A 23,112-nucleotide genomic window follows, 5' to 3' on the forward strand; every position below is an offset into this window, starting at 1 on the left:
AAGAGTGGATAGCCAGGAAAACTGAGGTTAACCTCACAGAGAGCTAGTAAAACTGCAAAGTATACAAAGTATGTCTGGGGTAGACTTTTTCTCCATTCTATTCACTGTTTCTTTAAGAGATTTCCACTTTCATCATGGTTTACATGTTTGATTTATTTTTTAATTTTTAAAAAAGATTTTATGTATGTATGTATATATTTATTGTAGAGAGAGAGAAAGAGAGAGCACAGTCAGGGGCAGGGGCAGAGGGGGAAGGAGAGGGACAAGCAGACTCTGCACTGAGCATAGAGCCCAGTGGAGACTGACATGGGGCTCAATCCCAGGACCCTGAGACATGACCTAAGCAAAACCAGGAGTCGGACTTCCAGCTGACTGATCCATCAAGGCACCCCTGCTTTACATTTTTTAAAATGTCTTTTTGGAGCACCTGGGTGGCTCAGTGGGTTAAGCCGCTGCCTTCAGCTCAGGTCACAATCTCAGGGTCCTAGGATCGGGCCCCGCATCGGGCTCTCTGCTTAGCGGGGAGCCTGCTTCCTCCTCTCTCTCTCTGCCTGCCTCTCTGCCTACTTGTGATATCTGTCTGTCAAATAAATAAATAAAATCTTAAAAAAAATTTTTAAAAAAATGTCTTTTTGTGTTGTCAATGAAAAAGACTACAATCAAAGAGAAAATTTACTGCTAAAATATATCTATCTTTACTTATTTCCTGGAGAAATATACAGTCTTACAGCAATCTGAGAAATAAACATTGTTAGAAACAATATTTCAACCAAACATCTCACATTATATTCTTACAGAGGTAATCTTCATTCAGATTCTGTAGATAATAAGCACTGAGGATATAATTTCTTACAGTCTGTCAGATATCCTGGGTAGAGGTCATGCTTATTTCTCAGATTTCTATTATTGTCAACAATTTGTTCCATAAGGATACAACTTCTTCCATTCCAGGTCACCTTTCTGGCTTCCAGAATGACCCAAGTCAGAAACTGGCTCTCAGGATAGGAACGCTATGAAAGTAGCTAGACACAAGCAGCCTATTGCTTTAGTTTCCAAGCCTCACCTATTCTTTGTCATGTGCTGTTAACCCTACTATTGCCAGTTTGGATTCTCTGTGTAATTTGTTACTTTTTTTCTTTTTTTAACTTCTCTGTCGTCCTGTCCCTTGTATATTACACTGCTCTGTTCATAATTTTGTCCTGTAGTCTTCTAGTCATATCTTATCCCAATGTGTGTATATATGAACTCATCCTTCAACTGCCGAGATGTTTAAAATGGGGAAGTGTATATGACAAATGAGATTCAGGTTCAGTACAACAGAAAATGAACTTGAGAGGCAGTTAGTTACAACTACATAATTCTCTTCTCTATGTCTTCTGAGTAGTGCTTTATTTCACTTGTTAACAACTTGCAGTCTCCGAATCAGTCTGCATTTCCAACTACTTTTAGATATTTTTTTGCAGAATTTTGGGGGTCTTGGGGAGTTACTCAAAACTGTAATTCTTGGGGCACCTGGGTGGCTCAGTGGGTTAAAGCCTCTGCCTTCGGCTCAGGTCATGATTCCAGGGTCCTGGGATCGAGCCCCCCATCAGGCTCTCTGCTCAGTGGGGAGCCTGCTTCCCTCTCTCTCTCTGATGTTGATTCTATCTGTTTCAAATTTTCTTCTTAGGGAATTGGAATAGTAATTCCTCTGTATGGAAAGAGTAACTCCTCTTTCCATACAGAGCTATGATATGTTATAAGATACATGGCTCAATCCCATGGGTATCAAGGAAAGGAAGAGTCAAAAATAATTAAAAATCACAATTTTAAAGTAACATTTTTGATGATATCAAAACCATAAAATAATCAGAAATAAATCTAATAAAAGTTTTTAAGGATTTTATAAAATATAATACTTTTGAAGTATATAATAAAAACACCCAAATAAATAAAGTTACATGCATATGATCAGAGAGAGTTAAGTATGCTAAAAAGTGGAAATTTTTACAAAATTAACTGAGAGCTTTACTTCAATTTTATTAGAACTTTAAGAAATATTTTATTTAATTATTTGAGAGAGAGAGAGGGAGAGCATGGATGGAGGGAAGGGGAGGGAGAAACAGACTCTCCACTGAGCAGAGAGCCCTATGTGGGGTTTGATCCCAGGATCCTCAGATCATGGCCTGAGCCAAAGGCAGCCACGTAACCAACTAAGCCACTCAGGCACCCCTTTATTAGAGTTTTTAATAGAATTTGACAAGCTGATCCTAAATATCAAAGGACAAATAAAGGAGGAAGAAGAACAAAGATAATTTTAATAATGAGGTGGGGATGAGTTCTAATAGAAACAAATTCTATAACGAACTTAATTATATGCTTACATAAAACACCATACAAACTAAAAAACAAGCAATCAATTAAGTAGATATTTGCAATGTAGAGAACTAACAAATAGCTACTATAAAGAATATAGGGGCGCCTGGGTGGGTAAAGCCTCTGCCTTCGGCTCAGGTCATGGTCTCAAGGTCCTGGGATTGAGCCCTACATTGGGCTCTCTGCTTGGCAGGGAGCCTGCTTCCCCCTCTCTCTCTGCCTGCTTCTATGTCTACTTGTGATCTCTCTCTCTCTCTCTCTGTCAAATAAATAAAAATTAAATCTTAAAAAAAAAAAGAATATAAACTGAAAAAGAAAAACATCCCCAATTCAATTAAGAAAAAGCAACCAATAGAAATACATGAACTCTATTAAATGGAAATTCACTGAAGAAAAATAAAATTGTAAATAACAAAAGAAAAGATGCATGATTATATTAATAATAACAATATTAATTAAAGACTGATATATCATTTCACACCTGTCAGATGGCAAAAATAAACTCCCTTGCAATTCTTGATATAGAAAAGATGTGGAGCATAACACTGCTGGTGGAATTATAAATTGGTACCAGCAACTGTATCCTCTTTGAAAAAAAAGCCAAGCTATTTATTTTTTCCTATTACATGCATGTAATCTTCATTACAGTCTTTGGAAGGGTTCTGAAGTTAGGGAGGTTTATGTATCTGCTATAGCAAGACTTTCCTAAGACTCTGCCTTAGCCCCTCTGCAACTCTTCCCTGTTCTGAGCTTCAAGCCCTCTTCTGCAGAGTCTTCTTGGCCCCACCACCCTACCATCAGTCACCTACAAACCGATTTCACAATGGCCTGTACCAAATCAACAACCAAAACAGAATTCACTCATAAATCACTCATGCTTACTTTAAGAATGTAGTCGGATACTTCTTACTCTAATATCTTGTGTATCAGTAGGAAACTTCCTGTTAAAATACCCTGTATTGATTTCACAATCCCCAGTGATTCACATACTGGAATGTTATGTACATGAATTATTTCTATGACTGTTGTGTTCAAAAGTCCTATGTTCCACTACCGTATCAAGTTCATTTGGAAATCCTTTATTATTTTACTAGGGAGAATTTTTTCCTATGAAAAATGTTATTTTTAAGTCAATAATAAAGCATTACAGGGTAAGAGAACACTAAAGTAGAGATGGTTTCTTATATAATTTCTATCTTATCTCTATAATCCCATATCTCAATGCTGCTTGCCTATGGGGAAAAAAGTCAAATAAGGAAATTTATTGGTAGACAGGAGTGAAAATGGCCAGGGCATAATGATATGGAATAGCATTTTACTTACAATAAATAAAGTAAGAGGAAACTAGTCCAGAATTAACCGAAGTCAATTGAAAAGAGGATGGAATAATGAGATAGCAGTTTGATTAATATAGCATTTAGCATCATATTTTTAAAGAACCATGGGTATTTGTATGTAATTCCATGGCTCACCCTGAGGGTAGGTTAGTACCCGAGTATACCCTACCAATTCCATATGACTATCTTCTCCACAAAGTGTCCTAACCTCCAATTTATTTCAGCTAAAATATAGAGTAATAAATAATAAATATTTAATAAATAAAACATTTCACCAAATAATTATAGAACTGTCTTCAGGGGTAGAATCTGGAGTTATACCTGGTTCATTGTTTGCTGAATTTACTTCTCAGTGCATCTCTAGAAATGTTTCTATAGAACGTCCTTAACAACCTACTATTTCTTTCCCAAATTCTCTTGCTCGATTAATTCCACTTTGTGTATAAAGGCTTCTCAAATCTTATCATCAATTTAACTTGAACACTATGAAAATAAAGGTGCAAGGTCTTAAAGACCAGCTTTTTGAAGCTGACACTAATTCAAGATTATGAGGTCAAGGAGGCAAGCAAAACACGAGTTCAGTCATATTCATGTCTATCTTGTGTATTTTTGTTCTGTGATTTGTATTTTGTTATTTTGTACTTCCACTAGAAATGAAAGCCTGATGTTATGATGGTTGTTTTCTCCTGTTATAGGCTTCATAGCTTCTGTCATCTAACAATACCCAGCAATGAGGTTTCTGAATGAATTACCCAGATTATATTGAACTTTTCATTTTTAACTTCTTTTTAAAATTGTAATTGTTTTATAAAAATCTTTTCAAACATGTAGTGATCATTATATTCTAGCAATGGTTCAAAACTTTCTTATACTACTAATTTTCTGACCTAAGAAAAATAGTATTTTCTCTATGCCAAAGGTCAGTACGAAGAATGATTTTGCTGTAGAAATCTGTAATATATTGAAGAAACAAAGGGCTGATAAACTTGGCCACCCACTGGAATCACCTGGAAAACTTTAAAAAGTACTGAGAGCTAGAACCCACTCCCAGATTCTTCATTGTTGGGGGCAAGGGGCGTGGTTAGGCATCAAATGCTCTAAAGCTCCAGAGCTAATTATAATATGCACCAAGTCTGAGATCCACTGCTCTAAATACTTGATACTAAGTGAAAGATCTGAGACTGGCAAGCATCAGCTTTACCTGGAGGTTTGTTAGAAAAGTAGAAGCTTAACTGTATTCACAGTATCAGGAGCTCTGATTTAACACATCCAGAATTCTTTTTCTATGAAAATAAAGGACCAGAGCTCTTCCATCCTTTCCAACTCTAAAATTCATATTCTAGGGTGCCTGGGTGGCTCAGTGGGTTAAGCTTCTGCTTTTGGCTTAGGTTATGATCTCAGGGTCCTGAGGGCTGGATAGGGCTCTCTGCTCAGCAGGGAGCCTGCTTCCCTCTCTCTCTCGGCCTGCGGCCTGCATCTCTGCCTACTTGTGATCTCTGTCTGTCAAATAAATAAATAAAATCTTTTAAAAAATTAAAAAAATAAAACTCACATTCTGTAACCTAAACAAGATACTGAGAAGCACTTTTAAACTTAGTTAGAATTCTTAACCCATATAAACGAGAGACCATTCTGTTCTCTCTAAAGCCACAATTCTTATTCCACAAGCCTAAATAAATGCAATGCTGAAGAAATCTGAAAAATTGGGTAATAGTTCCATCCTCATACTTTTCAATGCACTTTCTCTTGTCTAGAATTTCTGTTTCCTTTCCCTTTCCTTAGGGGAACACATCATTCAGGACATAGGTAAAATCCTACCTCCTTTATGAAGCATATCCTGAAAAAGAATGCAGTTTTTAAAAAAAATTATATTGTTGATATAATAAATTCCATAGAGTTTAGTGCATTGTTTCTTTCTATTATGACATATATTATCTTGTTTCCCAGTCAAATGATGAGTGTCTCAAGTGAGAAATCAAATCATGTTCCTTTCTACCCTAACTTAATTTCTAATCTTAGTGAGTTATATACACATCGTTAAAATGTATATGGGAAATCCATTTCTATCACTCTCACCGGATTCCTTTTTCAAAACTAGCCCATTATTAACCTTTCCATGTAATGTAAACTCATAATGTAAACATCTTACAGGTTCTTGCACACTTAGGTAAATCACAATTGGCTGTGACTTTAGACTCCTATTCTTTTCTTCCTGCTTCCCTGAGGCTTGTCAGCCTGAGGATAAAACCGCTTCAACTAGTGTAGAAATCCTACAGAAAAAGCCTCTGCTAAATAGTCCTACAGTATACCTATAGTCAACCTCGCATATGCTTTAGCTTCATGCCTGTCTTACTCACCATTACATCTCTATCATACTGTTTGGCACACAGTGGGAATATAACCAAATTATAAACAGTTGTCAACAAACTATGTAGGAACAGGAGATTTTGAAAATATACCGCTGAGCTCATGATAAAATTTAGAAGTATGATTTTTCTTGTAGTAGCACCTCTATAATTTTTCTTGATAGGTATATATATTTCTTTTTATGACACAAATAACACAGTCATTGTGGAAAACACAGATTAAGTAAAATGGAGAAAAGACGTAATACCTGCAATTGCATAACTATTGTTAATAGGTGCATGTCTGTCCAAACCACACACACACACACAATATTTATTTATATATAAACTATATTTATTTATATATAAACTATATATACTATCATATATATAATATGTATATATACAGATACATATATACTACTAAACCTATATACTGTTTAAAGCAGAAGATCATACTCCCTCTACTGCTATGTACCCTGCTTTTATTCAATTAAGTATATATCAAAGCATCACTCCAGCCAGCAAATCAACTCATAATAAAATTTGTTTATGATGTTGCATTAATGGATGTCCCAAAATTTATTTAATCAATTACCTCAATTAAGTTATTTCTACTTTAAGTAATTATAAATAAAGTTGTGATGAACAATCTCCATTATCAATTGTCTAAAAATGTCCTTAGAATAACAACAGGAATCAGGTTTGCTGATTTTAAAAGTTAGGCACATTTTTGGGGCTCATGATAAAACAATTTACCAAATGGACCTCTAGAAGTTTGTTACAAATGTGCTTTCTTGCCAGGGGATGGGAATTGTCCAAAACATTTAATCAGCAATGCAGCCAGCTATATTCTTGGCTATAATGTTTATTAAATAGTTATAGTGTGTGAATAATTGATGCAGTTGGAAAATACTCACATTCTTTTTGGGGGTTGATTTCAGGTTGGAACGATCGAAACTCATAATATGGTATCTCGTGTTTGAATATGGATGTAAGAATATCATCAAGTTCATCAATGTCTTTCTGTTTTCAGACGAGAAAGAAATTTTTATTAGTTCAGTTATTTACATAGGAACTCATCTTAGTGCAACATAATAAAGATTATTAGCTGGGGTAAATGTTGGTTAATCTATCTAATAAAACTGGCCCCTCTTTTGAAAAGTACAAAACATTAGGGGCTTGACTAAAACTTGGTCATTTTTTTTTAAAAGATTTTATTTATTCATTTGAGAGAGAGAAAGAGAGAGAAAGAGCACAAACTGAGGGAGGAGTGGAGAGAGAGGAAGAAGCAGACTCCCCACTGAGCAGGGGGAAGGGTAGCCTCAGGATCATGATCTGAGCTGAAGGCAGACACCTAACCAACTGAACCACACAGGTGCCTCTAAAAACCAGTTATTAAAACAATGGAAAATAGATGCAATAAATAAAATAGATGCAATAAATAAAAACCTTTGTGCCTGGATGAATAATTTTATTTAAATACTTACTAATTTTAATAAAGCTTTACAGCAGATCAATGATAACACTGGAATTTGTTTCAAAAATAAATTCTGTTAAAATACGTGTAACATTTTAATAAATGAAGTAATAAAATGATGAGTCTGGTTCTTCAACCTAAGGATCAGAAATGGTATAGTTTTAAATAGATTATTTCACTTCTGCATTAAAGTGAGGGAGAATAGTCATCTTGGTCTCCCCCTGCCCCCAGCTATAGAATAAGCTATATGTTGACTCTATTTCCCTAAACTGAGCATTTGGGAGATGAGCCATGTAGAATCATACTACCCGTGACAAGCCTATTACAGACCCACCATTCCTTTAAAATTGTTTTTTTGTGAGCTCTGGCTATGACCAATTTGGCTTGAGACCTGGATAACTATATCTGAGAAGGTGGGCCAATCAGCAAAGCCACCAAGTAGAGAGAGGTTTGTGGAACAAAAGTTCCTAATTAAGGTTTTTGTATGATTTCCAAATAAAATTAGACTTATTTCCAATACCTAGTCACAGAAATTAAATGACTGGATTGAAAGAAAAAAAAAAGATATTTTCTTACTCTGTTTCTTTCAATAAATCTGCATGCCTTCAGTAACAAAGTGATAACACTTTGGGCTTCTCTGGATTTTTAAAAGCCCTCCTCAAAAGTGGAGAGAGAGGATGAAAGTCTTCTCAACTTAGAGCTATAGAATTCTAAGCAAAACCAACGTTAATCTTCTTAATGCTATGGTTATGGACTATGTGAGACCATTAGCCCTGGAGCATTTTTTTTAAAAGGGAAGAGAGATTCAACAATAAGCCCTGCCTTCAAGAAATTCATGGTCAACTAATTACGTATATGGGTAATGAATTGAGTTCAATGTACGATGATAGAAAATCTTCATGGGTCAAGTACAGTGCAGGCAAAAGGGAGGTGGCTCAATTCCACACGGGATGAAAAGGTTAGAAGTGGCTTTGTAGGCGAGATGAGCTAAACTGAGATTGCCACGCATATAAGGAGCATTCTGAACTAAAGGAACAAATTGCATATTGTCATGGAGGTATCATAAAACATGGTCCAGTTAAGGGTTTTACGAATTTCCATACAACTGCAGAAGAATGAGAGAGAAGGAAGTGGGCATTTCAAAAAGCGTTTTGTATATGAAATAAAAAGTTTATAATTCATTCTGTGAGCAACGAGGAGTTGTTTAAGGCCTATAAAAATTAAAATGGAAATGTTTATTACGTGGATTAAATTAAACTTATTTACTTTACTGGCAATATAGTTACACTTTCTGTATACTAAATCTCAAAAAGAATGTCTTAGCTATAAGAACTAATGAAAGGGACCATGAAAATATTAAAACTATAACATTATAAATTTTCTTTAAAAATTGTGCCATTGGCCGCAAGAGTTCTGCATAGACTATTATCTAATAGTTAGCGATATTCCTAGGTGAGGAGATAAACTTGGTATTTATTCCGTAAAGTGTGCAAGATTTAATATGGACAGACTGGTGTGTCATTGAGTCACCGCACTCACATATAAGTTAGGCGTAAGATCAACTCTGAGATTCCTTCCAGTTCGGAGATTCTGAGACACAGATGAGAATTCAAAAGGGCAAGAGTTCCCAGTAGGAATCTGAGAAGCACCATTTCTTCCCCTAAGGCACTGTGACACTTTAATGTGAGAAATGCAACTGCTTATACCACTGAATTTTTTAAAATACAGTGGCAGTGTTTTTAAAATCAGAAGAAGGAAAAAACCTTCACCATGTAGACAATTATTTAATTAGGAAAAAATATAGGAAACTTTTCATATTCCAGCCTATCCATAACTAGTTGAATCATATCTATTTTCCATTTCACAATTCTGTTACTAGTATTATGCCTACAAAAAAAATGGTATAGGACACAAACAAACATGTAAAAAAATCACAGAAATGGCTATTAAAAATGATCCCTAAAGGATTTCTTCCTAGAAGATATCCTAACTAGAAAAATCTGATATGAGCAGTTATACTAATTTCTAAATTTCAAGGACCCAAATAGGCAACCTTTCTAAACACTGACATTGAAATTTGAAAATGGGGAGACAAACCATGGAAGACTGTGGACTCTGAGAAACAAACAGGGTTTTGGAGGGGTGAGGGTGGGAGGTTGGGTGAGCCTGGTGGTGGGTATTAAGGAGGGCACGTATTGCATGGAGCACTGGGTGTGGTGCATAAACAGTGAATTCTGGAACACTGAAATGAAATAAAGTAAAATAAAAGAAAAAAAAAGAATGCTCATTTCTGTTGTTGAGTGGTACTTCTTTACGTCTTTACTTCAAACTACGCCTGTAGTTTGCTTATCTGTTCACCAGTTAGAGAACATTTGTTTTTTGTTTTTTTTTTTTTTTTCATTTTTGGCTGTTATGAACAAAGCTGATATGAATTTTGCTTGTAAAAAAAAATTTCTCTCCTTAAAATAAATTGTGCAACCTAAAACATACTTAATGAGGTTGATACAATGGTTGTTCAAATAGAGATTAAAATAGAGTAGTTTAACATTTATTCAGCAACACCTTTAACCACTCTAAGATTTTAGTTAATAAGGAACAACTTGATGTGAAAATTAGAATGTAATGATAAAATTATGTTTACACTAGTATTTGGTTATAAGAAAGATTACTTATATATGAATAATATAAATATATATACATATGTACTTTTGCTTAGATCTATACCTATTCAAGAATATTAGAAAAAGAATTCAGAAAAAAATAAGCAATGAGATAGACAGAAAGATATTTTAAAAAAGGATAACAACTTTGTACATATGAAATAAATATATGACTTTTTCCAGAATTCTTTCAGTGTCATGCAAGGAAATGTGGGATTGATTAATGTACTTAAAAAAAAAATTCACATACATATTTAAAAATCACGACTCTATATGAATCTGAAGCATGATATATATATATATATATATATATATATATAGTTATTCCTGATAAACAACTTTATTATAATAAGTATTTTTTTAAAAGAGAAAAATATATAAAGTATCTGTTTTAAAAGATATTTAGAATCACAGAATGCCACCTCTAAGAAGATGGCATTTTCTTTTTCTTCTACTTAAATACAACTAAAGTGTCCACATTTTAATAGAAAATCAATTTTTATACCAAGAACCAGGAAGATGTCTAACTGAATAAAATAAGACAATCAATAAATGTCAACACAAAGAGGACAAAGATTTTAGAATCATCTGGAAAAGATATTAAAACAGTCATGATAAAAAGCTTCAAAAAGATAATACAATAATTCTTGAAATAAATTTTTTAAAAAAGCAAGGAAATACAAAGTTTCAGCAAAGAAATAGAAGGTATAGAAAAGAATCAATTGTGATTTTTAGAACTAAAAAACACAATAATCATAGTTTGGCTATTGTGGACATTGCTGCTATAAACATTCGGGTGCATGTGCCCTTTTGGGTCACTACGTTTGTATCTTTAGGGTAAATACCCAATAGTGCAATTGCTGGGCATAGGGCAGTTCTATTTTCAACATTTTGAGGAACCTCCATGCTGTTTTCCAGAGTGGCTGCACCAGCTTGCATTCCCACCAACAGTGGAGGAGGGTTCCCCTTTCTCCGCATCCTCGCCAGCATCTGTCATTTCCTGACTTGTTGATTTTAGCCATTCTGACTGGTGTGAGGTGATACCTCATTGTGGTTTTGATTTGTATTTCCCTGATGCCGAGTGATATGGAGCACTTTTTCATGTGTCTGTTGGCCATCTGGATGTCTTCTTTGCAGAAATGTCTGTTCATGTCCTCTGCCCATTTCTTGATTGGATATGATTTCCCTGATATGAGGAAGTGGTGATGCAACATGGGGGCTTAAGTGGGTAGGAGAAGAATCAATGAAACAAGATGGGATTGGGAGGGAGACAAACCATAAGTGACTCTTAATCTCACAAAACAAACTGAGGGTTGCTGGGGGGAGGGGGTTTGGGAGAAGGGGGTGGGATTATGGACATTGGGGAGGGTATGTGCTTTGGTGAGTGCTGTGAAGTGTGTAAACCTGGTGATTCACAGACCTGTACCACTGGGGATAAAAATATATGTTTATAAAAAATAAAAAATTAAAACAAAACAAAACAAAACACAATAATCAAAATGCTGTCAGTGGGCTCAACAGCATAATGCAAGGGGCAAAGGAAAGAATCAGTGAAGTTGGAGATAAAACAATGAAAGATACTCAACCTCAAAAACAGAGACAAAGAAGACTGACAGACAAAAAAATACCAGTGTCAGGGATCTGTGAGATTATAACAAAAGATTTAAGTTTCATGTGATCAGAATCCCAGGAGAAGAGGAGAAAGAGGATAGGGATGAAAAAGTACACAAAGAAATAATGGCTGATAACTTCCTGGATTTAGCAAGAGATAAACCTACAGATTCAAGAAACTGAACAAACCATAAACAAAGTAAAGCCAAAGAATGTCATTTCAAGAAACATTATAGTTATACTGCTGAATATTAAAGACAAAGAAAAAAATTTGAATGAGAAACAAAACCTTACTCTATAGGGTAAAAACAATTAGAAACACAGTAGTAGTAGTAGAAAGAAGTGGCACACTATTTGCCAAAAATTAAAAGAAGAGAACTATTAACCAAGAAGCTTATGCCCAGCACAAGCGTCCTTTAGGAATGACATAGAAATCATGACATTCTCAAATGAAGGAAAAGAGGAAATCTATTGCCAGTGGATGTACCCTACAATAATGGATAAAGGAAGTTCTTTAAACAGTAAGAATATGATAGAAGAAAAAATCTTGGAACATGAAGGAAGAAAGAACATAGTAAGTAAATAATATTGGTAAATATGATGGGTTTCCACTTCAACAAACTAAAAAAAAAAAAAAAAGGACAAACTCAAAGCAAGTAGAAGGAAAAAAATTATAAATATAATGCAGAAATCAATAAATAGAAGACATAAAATAGAAGAAAGTCATTGTAACAGTTAATTCTCTTAAAACATTAGTAAAAAACTGACAAGCCTCTAGAAAGATTGATGAAAAAAAAGATTGTCATGACAAATGACAAACGTCATGAATGAAACATGGGATATCACTATAGAACCTGCAGACATCAAAAGGATAATAAGGAAGTACAAGAAACAAGTCCACACACATAATTTTGACAAGTTACATGAAATGGACCAATTCCTTGAAAAACACAAACCAAAACCAAACACATAATCTCTATTATTTCTTACAAATACATATACATCTATAATTTCTAATAATTAGAAGTTTAAGTAAATACAAAAAAAAAAGGAACAAAATTAACCAGAAAAATAAATATAAACAAACCAGGAAATATTCATTACACAAAGCTCAATTCCTTGAAGAGTCTATTTACATAGCAGTACCCCCTTAAAAGGTCTGATGTCCCCTTTTCTTGAGTAAGGGGCATCAATACTACTTGGGCATGACTGCACTGAGAGACTATCCTTAATAGGATTTTAGAACAGTATCATCTAATACAAGCAGTGAGGAGACACTTCATATGTCTGGACTGGTACGAAAGCCTCTATGTTTCAGCTGTGAAAGAAATCCATACAGTGAAACAGACTCAAGAGTTGAGGTACTAATAACTAAACACTGGATACCTAGAATATGCGAAGTTTACATAATTTGTCTCTAATTTTTATAACATGCCTTCATGGTAGATTTCTTTTAAATGCCTTTTGTTTTTTAATAGATGCGACACTATGTTACAAAAAACTTAGTAACACCCAAAACTGCAGAGCTAGTAAGGGCAACATCAAGGATTTTAACTTATGCCTTTATATTCTAAACACACTGTATATAATACTACATTCTAGGCACAGAGAAAAGAATAAAATCTGATACAGTTTTTGAGTATAGAATAAATTATGGTCCCATAGTTTCCTGATGGACACTTCAAATGCAACCAGAAAGGGGAAGGAAAGATGGCATACACGGGAGGGGGATGGTAAAGTAGGCTACTGTCAACCACATCTATTCTTTTTTTAACCACAAAAACAAAAGCTCCAAATATGTCTGTCCCCTTGTGTCTGTTTGTCTAAAACTCTTAACATGAAAACTCTAGCTGCCTTGGTGGTTAAAAATGTGAGAATCTGGCTTGTCCAGGTTTCATAGCAGAAGCAGGCAAAGAAGTAGTGTTTTCAGCATTAATGGTGGGTGATGAACCCTATCAGTCTGGCCACAGAATATTAAAGTAATGGTACAGATCTGGTAGAGAAAGACAGTAATAGTTTTAAAGTACCTTGATTAGCAAGAGAAACAACTTGAATGAAATAACCATAGGAGGGTTGTAAAATGTTATAGAAGACAAAGCCCATTAAATGGTTCCATTTTACTCTTTACCCTCAGATATCTAAAAGGAAAGTCAATGGTTGAGCTCAAAACACGTTATTTTTATTATAACAAATTGTTATGCTTGTTTAACTAGTGAAAGGTCATTTCATTTGTTCCATTGTTCACAGTGTGTGCTGTGAAAGTGAGCCAAGATAGCCATTTAAAGAGGAATTTGATAGCTTACATAACATATCTTAAACAAAATTTCCTACTGTAGCTTGTAAAGAAAATGATGGGTAAAGGAGCAAAGCAAATACTTGCCAGGGTTATGCAAAAACTTTTTTTTTTTATTAATTTAAACGTTATGAGTATTTAACTCCAAGCAGTTAATGCAGTAACCTAAATAAGTGACAGAATAAGATAAAAGAGATATTTTTATTTGTCATATTAATTTTCTAAGTTTTAAGTGAGTCCGTTCTTAGAATTTCAACCTATGTCTGAATGCAAATGCAAAAGTAAATATGACAATATAAAACAATGCAGCTTAAGATGCACTTCAAATATGTTCTATTTGTTGAGTATTCAGAGTTGTGGCATCTCTTTACATAGCACAAAAATGGTATTATAATAAGAAAAAATCAGATCTGAGAAACCTGTGTTGAAATTCCTGCTCTAGGACTCATTAGCTATGAATCTTAATAATACTTAACTGACAAAACTATTTAAGAGTTTAAAATGTGTAAAATCTCCAGTACATATTAATTCCCTTTTCTCTAAATACTATAATGTGTGCTCTCATAACTACTCATGAAATGCAATCACTGTGATTTAGAACAGCACACCAGTCTCTAATGAGGAGACTGCTCTCCAAACTGGTTTTTGTAGCAACTGAAGAAAATAGTTGGCATGTCTTATAAATCAATTAGAAGGTAGGTTTGGCTATTGTGGCATCCAAAATGCCAGTGGCTTAAACAAGATGGAAGCCTATTTCTCTTTAACATGAAAGCCTGGAATTAGGCAATCTAATTTAGGGCTGATTAAGGGATCTGGGCTCTATTGGGTTCAGTGCTACACTTCATCTTCATGGTCCTAGCTGGTTCATTCATCACTCCCATGTTGTTGGTGTAACCAGTTAGAGACAAAAGTCAGTGAAAGAGAGACTCCACCCTTCTTCAAAGGACATGATCATAGATGTGCACATATCTACGGACATGCTCCCGGCCACTGGTTAGGTAGTTAGATGGTTCCACCCAGCTTCAAGGGAGTCAGGAAGTGCAATATTTACCTGGGCAAACATGTGCCCAGATAAAGATATAAGAAAGGAAAAAGAAATTCTGGGGGAACAAATAGGAGCTTCTGCCATCTCCATCAGTCATGCATAAACGTTATAATTTAGGTAAAGGCAATCTAATAAAGTTAAAAACAACCTTACTAGAAATTGACTGAAGCTTGATTATGCTGAATTGTTCAATACGAGCCCTCATTTACATAATGTCAAAAGTGTCAAAGCTTTAATTTGACCAAACCTGAACAGACTCAATAATAGACATATTTAATGACACTAATGATGAAACAAACAAAAGACCAAAGTTCTCCTAACACAGGCATTAGAAAGAACAGTGAATCTTCTCACTCTTACCTCCCTTTACCAATTAATTTGTAACAACTTACTGTTAAATAGGTAATAACACAAATTTTAAAACAAAAATTGCCCTATAATATTCAGAGAAATGTCTTTCAAAAAAGACTTCTCTAAATAATGCCATGATTTCCTAAATTTTTGAAATTATTTTTTGAGTTGTTTAAGGTACTACTTCCCAAGGTAGACTGTTAGAATTAGTCTCATTGTTTTATATTCATTTGGTTTTTCCTTTGTCTTTCCCTTCTTTGTCCTGCCTTTTCTATTTTGGTCAGAAACAGCACTCCTTCAGCCAACAGTCCAATAACCTGAGCTCTGAAAAAAGGCTTTGCTTGTACTATGGGGAAGCTGGTGGCTGTTGGAATAAGGGGCTCTGATAGCTGGGTCACTTCAGTTTGGGAGGGTAACTTAATGTAGAAAATATCTCTCATTCTTTTGCCCAATGAAATAAGCATACAGTAACCACGTTTCTGGCAGTGTACTTGGCTCTGGAGATGAAACAGGGAACCAAACAGATAGGATCTCTGCCCAAAATGAGCTTGGAGTTTAATGAGAGGCAGATATTAATTTGACAGATATTATACACATAGATACCAAATTGGAATGTGATCAGAGCTACAAAGAGATACGTAGGGAGATGTACAAGTTCAAGGGAGGCTTCACTGAGGAAGAGAAGCTGGAATTAAAATTTGGAAGATGAATTAGAATTAACTAGCAGAAGTCAGTGAAGGGAAAGGAGATTGGGAAAATGTTTCAGTTAGAAAGAAGAGCATACATAAAAACCCTGTAGTTGGAGATTAGGAACTAAAAGTCCAGGAACTGGAATCTGACTAGTGTGTCTAGAGTGCAGAGAAAGAGGAATGAGCGTGAGATTAAGCTGGAGACAAAGAGAGGAGGCAGCATCTACAGGGCCATATCGTTCATGTTAAAGATTTTCTTTTTTTAATCCACATAACCTTTGGAATGCATGAAAGGGTTTGAGCAGGAGCATTGCCTGCTGAGATCTTTCTTTTTAAAAGAACCCCTCTGACTATGGACCTTGAGATGAGTAGGTCAGGTGCAAGAACACATGGCGGAGGACCAGAGAGGAGCCTGCTGGGGTTCCGGCAGAGGAAAAGCAGAGGACGAGGTGCTAGAACTGGAGTGATGTGGAGAGAAGTGAGCAATATTCATGGAGTAAAACTGATATGGATGGAATTTGTCAGGTGAGACAGTAGAAGGTATTAAGGAGACTCATGTTTTTGATGTTTAAACTGGACAATGATGCCTATCTCGAGGCAGAAAGATTGGGAAAACCACATTTGGACTGTATTTTGTAAGTAGATGAGCTAGCCTGCCAAGTGAATATTTATCAGGGAAGGAAGAGAGTCTAAGAATTAAATACTGAAATTGCAACTTTATTTTCTAGATCACGGAAAGAAGAGATTACAAAGGATATTGAGAAGAAAAGGAGAAGGCAGTAGGAGGAAAACCAGAAAGATAGGGCTTTTTGAAAGCTAAGGGGGGAAAAAGAGTCAGGAAAGTGAGTTTGGTCAATGGTATCAGTTGCTGCTGAAAGTCAAGTTAAATTGGACAAGAAAAACATCCCCTGGATTTGTTGTGTAGGACTTGAGCAAAATTGACATACTATATTTTTTTGTGTGCTGCTACTTAAGGCAATATGGTTGACGGCTAAATGGCTGAGAGGGGTGGGAGGGAGAGAGGCAGGATTCTTAGAAGTTGAATTTTCCTTGTCAAAGATTTCTTTTACTTCATTTCCTGTGTCTTGATGCTGTTTACTGTGGAAGCATAGTTTGTGAATGCTAAACACAATTTAGAGTTCCCAGATTACATATTTACTTTATTGCTCTATCTTATTGTTGATACTATAACTATTATTAGGAAACAATAGAATGCATAATGACTTTTTAAAAATGCCAACAAACACATTTTTTTTTTTTTTATATTTTAACTTTTTATTTTTTATTTGCCACAAGGATTCTTTAGTCTTCTAATTTCCAAAGGGTTATTGATGATTTGGGATTCATTCCAGAGGCAGATTCCGTAATTTTCCCTAATTGTCTTGTTATGAATAATAGCAATGGAGGAGTATTGTTAACTGTATTTGACTTGTGCTTTGTTTTCTGGATTGTTTAAAAACATTCTTTATGGTTGAAGAAGATCTGAAGCCTCTAAAGAGCTAGATATTAAAGCAGAAGGCTGCCCTCGAATGAGGTCATTTACAGGAAGCACTGACGTGGACACACAGACATCCTCTGCAAAGGGCAGTCAAAGCCACCCCAGTGATAAGAGAAGAGGAGAATATAAAAAGCCAAAGAGATACTTAGTTGGGGAGAAATAAAAAAAATGAAGGGAGTATTTATTTCCACTGAGTAAGCAGAAAATATAAATTAAAGTGGCATTAATAAGATACATGCTAAACAACAGTTAAACATAAGCTAAAATGAATGGGGCCAATATGGACTGAGATGGCTTATAGGATAGAGAATTAATGGGAACTAAAACTATGGTTGTGTTCATGGCTAAGTAACTCCATTCAGAAATATGTATTTTTTCCCCAACAATAGCTACTATAACTGCTGTTAAGTTAACTAATTTATTTTTTATTTCCTAAATAAGTGGATGAAGGGACCAAGTGGTATGCTCCTGTTTGACTCAATGATTGGTAAGTGAGCTGAGGATTGTTGTTGTTTAAGTCTGAACTACCCAAACAAGGCATCAGTAACCATTGCTGAATCGTTCCCAGGTGGAGGCATGGCACAAAATGTCACTTATTTTATCAGTAAAATGCAAGTTTTGATAGATACGCCTTATTTTTACTGATCCATTCTAATTAAAGGCATAAAAATATGAAAAAAGGAATCCAGAAATAAATGCCCCTATGGTACTTCATTTTTTCTTCCCCTCCTCACTTCAAATATTTCATCACAAATAGGAAACACGTAATAAAAGTGGTGAAAGATACATGAAATTCACATCATCTCCTTCTCTGCAGGGAAAATTGGGAAGAAGTGCTAATACAAGTGAAATAAAGGGTGCATGGAGAACCCCTGCAAGCCAATCCTCTTTGGTGAGAGTGGTCAGAATCTCGAGTTGAAGTATTTATTTTTTGTCATAAAACTGTGGAATATTTGAGTCAGAATGGGCCCACACAGATCATATATTCTAGCTTCCTCCACTGTACATATGAGGAAATTCCTTCCACACTAAAGAGAACGAGCTCTCATGAAGAGATTGCTGATTCGGTTTAAGAAACTAACTCCTGCACTGGCCCCATCCAGAATGAAACGGTTCTCCTGTGCTATGCAGTCACTTTCCAGGAAAGGGAAAGAAAAGATAACATGCAGCCTTTTTGAAAGAGTGATCATAGATCATAGATTGGAGGCATTTTTTGAGTAGCAAACATTACTGAATATTCATAAGAAAGGGAAGACTAGAATCTGGAACCCTGTAGCTATAAAAAGTCCGTAATAAGCAACATGGTGAACATATGGTTCATTCCTGAGGTAGAACATGAAAAAAGTATAGCACAAATTCTCCACTTTTCTGGTATCCAGGACCTCTGAGTGTTCTTCATTTTCATAAATACCAGATTCACTTACTTAATCTGAGGAAAAATTAAAGTGTATTTTAAGAGGACAGTTTTCATTCTCCTTCTTATCATTTATATACCTGTACTTCAGTTCTCCACTTATGTTTTCAGTTAGCACTGGAGGAAAAGCAAGCACTTGTGTTTTCCCATTTTGTCTCAGGGTGTCTCATGTGTCAGGAGCCAATTGCAGGAAAGTAACTGGGTATGCGAGGATGAAAAAAACCCACAATGCCCATGCCTTAAAGAAGGGGGAGAGAAGGAGAGCTTAATATGTGCTAAGAGGGAGCAACCATGGAAGGCTAAACCACAGGACTCAAAGAGAGAATTAAGAAGACACGGAGGGTATGCTATGGTAAGAGCCGATGTTGGGAGAGATGTGGGACTCTGCAGCCTGATATGCCATTCAGAGGATTTTGTGCCTTATCCAGGGAGTCAGCAGAAGTCTGTAGCAAGGGAACATCTCAGATAACACTGGCATTATGGTGAAGTATAGAAACTAGACGGTTCTGTACCCCTTATCAACAGAAGCTGATGAAAAGAAGAAGAATGGTGTCCACCAGTGTTTCCAAGGAGACAAGGACATTACAAAAATTACTGAAAGGCTTTGGGGTAAATCCTGAATCACCTGCTAACATCTGAATTTAACCTTGTGGAAAAACTAACTTTGAAGAGTATGATTCACAACTACAAAACTCCTCATGATATGAGAGTTCCCTATGTATCCTCCCTCATCCCAACTGTACTTGGCTTCACACTATATTAAATATATGCAAACAGCAAACCAAAGATTGAATCATATATGTAATTTAATAAAAACTGGAAATGATGTGTACCCTAACATGAAAATAAGATTTCAATGAGTATAAAGCAAACTGTGCAAAATGATCTATACAGGCAGCACAGAGGTATCATTGTACCAACAAGAAATACAACAAAAAATAATTATTTGGTACGACTTCAAAAACTCTTTTAACAGATAGGATGCTAATGATTTGATCAATAATTGCTATGTTCTTTTAGCATTTTGATCTAATTTGTTTTCTTATGTTGTATATAGTTGTTCCTATACAAAGTTAACTTTATAGTTGTCCCCAGATGCTTTTGTAAATAGAATGAAAATCTCAAAAGTTTTAATTATCTCAGTTAAATGGGAGTTACCAGTATATCTAACACTAGCACTTGAATTCTAATTATCTTCCCAAGTTGGACTCTGGATTCTTTTCATTTTTTCATTGAATCTCTCTTAAATTTGTTGTTTTAGGTAATGCTCTGGAAATTGTACGTTTATGAGGCTACATGCTGGGATTTAATATCTATCCAAAAAAGATGAAATGATTTAGGGAGTTAGATAATTAAGGCAAATTAGGTAAACTATTTAAAACCTAATGGACATAATTAAAAATAAACTAAGAAAATAAAAAATCTCATCATTTCTTTTCTCAAATGCACAGAATGGTCATTTTGCTATATATCCAACAGCTTTTAAATGATAATATAAAGTTTCTTATTACAAGTTCTAGGATTACTGAAAAATAAAACCCGCAGATTTCTCATTAGTATTCCTTTCCTCAAATTCACAGGATGTTCACATTATTATATGCCCAATAGCTTTTAAATGATTACAGGAAGTGTCCTATTACTAATTTTTAAGATTACTTAAGTCACATCTGCCATTAAAATTTACAGGAAAACTCAGGATGGCTCTTACACTATGCCATTTCAACAAAGTAGATCAGATACTGAAGAAATTTAAATCTGGTGGTATATTTTCTTACAAATGCATGATAACTACAGTGAATAAAATTACAATGCATGCTGTTCTTTGACTAGAGATGTTCAGTCAACTATTTGCAAAATATCCAAATTTCCCAATTAAGTGACAGAGTAGCAAGTACTTGAAAGAAACAATTACTGTAATGTTCTATGCTGGCACGGAAAAGCAAACCTTTTTGCACATTTTAAAAAATGTAATCTGCTTGGGAACAAAGCCAAACGTCAAAAGGGAAATCCAAATGCCTGCAAAGGAAAGCACAGTATGGGCTGGGCCACCTCATTGGAGGCTAAACAACCCTAACACACCAAGGAAATGCCCCCGAAGTTCCTTCTTTTTCACCAGGGGTAGAGTCTGCCTTCCACTATCTTTGCAAATTCATAGAAGGGATAACTCATGTGGTCCAAGTGCTGGTGGACTGGAGAACCCCATGCCATTCCTGGTCTAAGATTTGATGGAGGCTGCCTCAAGGTAGCCTTTTCCCTTCTTCAGGCCTGCGGTAGTACAGCTCAGTCTGGTCTGAGGTCTCAGTCTCAGAATTTGTTTGATCTAATTTCATGACACGTCCACGTCCCCTGACAACAGTAGCAAAACTCATAAGCCTATCTAAAGTTGTACAGATTAAACTAAATCTCTTAATGTCTCTTCTTACCATGTTGTGGTCTGCTGTCACCAAGTTAGAGTAATTGTACCTCTCAGTATTCGCTCAGGTTCAAAGTGATTCTCCCCTGAGTAAAAGGCTGAATCAAGCTGTGACTGTCCAGCATCCTTCCTTTTGCTAGGCCACCAGGGACAGGTGAAGAGGAGAACCCTAAGATGTAATCATAACCTTTTCTCACCTCTCTTTTCTGACACTGAATGTGAAAAGTATTTTCTAGTTATCTGAAAATGATACAAAACAGTTTTTATTTACTCAAAGCTGTAAAACAAACCATGGCTTGGTACAATAAAGCACTCTGAAAAATTGTCTGAGTCATACATTATATTTAATCTTGCATATGAAAGTTTTTTTTCTCCACAAAGGTAAAATCCACATAAAAATGTGTTTGGGGCTTCTGCTTTACTTTTATGCTAACCGAATACTGATAATGCAATATATCACTTTTATTAATCTTTCTGCAATGAATGGAATTTTTAAAGTGGAAGATAAGGTAGACTTGTCACAATAAAATAAAACAATTTGTATTTCAAGCTAATACTTTTGTTTTTGCTTTGCAATTACAATATGGACATTTTGTCAAAAGTACTCAGACTCACTAGTTTGACAAATGGTACTTTATTTCCTGAACCTTCTCTAAGACATTTTTACCTTTGCCATTGTTCTAACAGAAAAATGTATCACACAAAATGAATAACAAAGCCTCCAATTTCAAACTAGTTTAAACAGATAAGGCTTCATGACAACCTGTCAGCCGTACTATCACTGATGATTTCATAATAGAGTGTTTTGTGGTAAATTTGAAGATCTCATTGTTTAGCTACCTTTTTTCACTTTTACTCCCTTTTTCCCTCCCTGTCCATGCCAGAAACCCAAGGCAACTCAGTAAGTTTATAATCAAATTATCAAGTAGCTTTAAAAAGAAATGTCATTTATTTAACTCTGAAAATGTGATGGAATAAGCACATAAAGGATAAACGTTCCACATTAAACAGCTTTCTTTTGAAAGTGGGTCAGGTAACGAAATAAATAAATAAATAAATAAATAAAATGCAGAAGTCAAACCAATGTTTTAAGATTAATCAAAATACAACTGTTGCATTCTCTACTGATGAAGGCATTGGCAGCATCTCCATTTGCCTGTAAATGCCTCAAACAAGGCCTTTTGAGAAGACTAGAAACTCCTCACCAAGTCCTCTTTGCTAAGTAATGCTTTGTCCCACTGGAGAAAGAACCTGGGGCTTGCAAATGCCTCTTTGCACACTTCCCTGAAAATCTGAGCAGTTCTGGGATTCCTAATAAACACTATCAATTGAAAGCAATAATTTTCACTTTCGGGTAACAGGAATAAATGAAACAAAGAAAAACACACTGAGCTTGAAAATTTCCACATGAAAATAACAATTCCTAGATTAGTGCCCTGGGCTCCCTTTTCAGTAGTACTCTTGGTTTGTCTGACTCCTGAACCTCAATGACCTCACATTTATTTTGTAATGTCCAGGTCTGGATAAAGAGGGTGTTTGTTTCTCAAGAGTTCAGCCTAATCCTTCTGTCTTTCTTTATCTGCTCCGTGGCAGCTTTAAAATGAGTCCATCATAAAAACGA

At 35.3% G+C, this 23,112-nt stretch overlaps 1 protein-coding gene across 1 annotated transcript in view; it reads right to left on the reverse strand.

Annotated features, from left to right (window-relative positions):
* Window positions 1-23,112, reverse strand: part of BANK1 (B cell scaffold protein with ankyrin repeats 1) — a 304,381-nt gene that overhangs the window by 177,135 nt on the left and 104,134 nt on the right. Inside the window, 1 exon segment of the mRNA XM_082729053.1 lies at window positions 6,958-7,063. Within this exon segment, the coding sequence (XP_082585179.1) occupies window positions 6,958-7,063 (106 nt within the window).

The sequence above is a fragment of the Mustela nivalis genome, assembly GCF_964662115.1.
Source record: "Mustela nivalis genome assembly, chromosome: 4".
NCBI lineage: Eukaryota > Metazoa > Chordata > Mammalia > Carnivora > Mustelidae > Mustela > Mustela nivalis.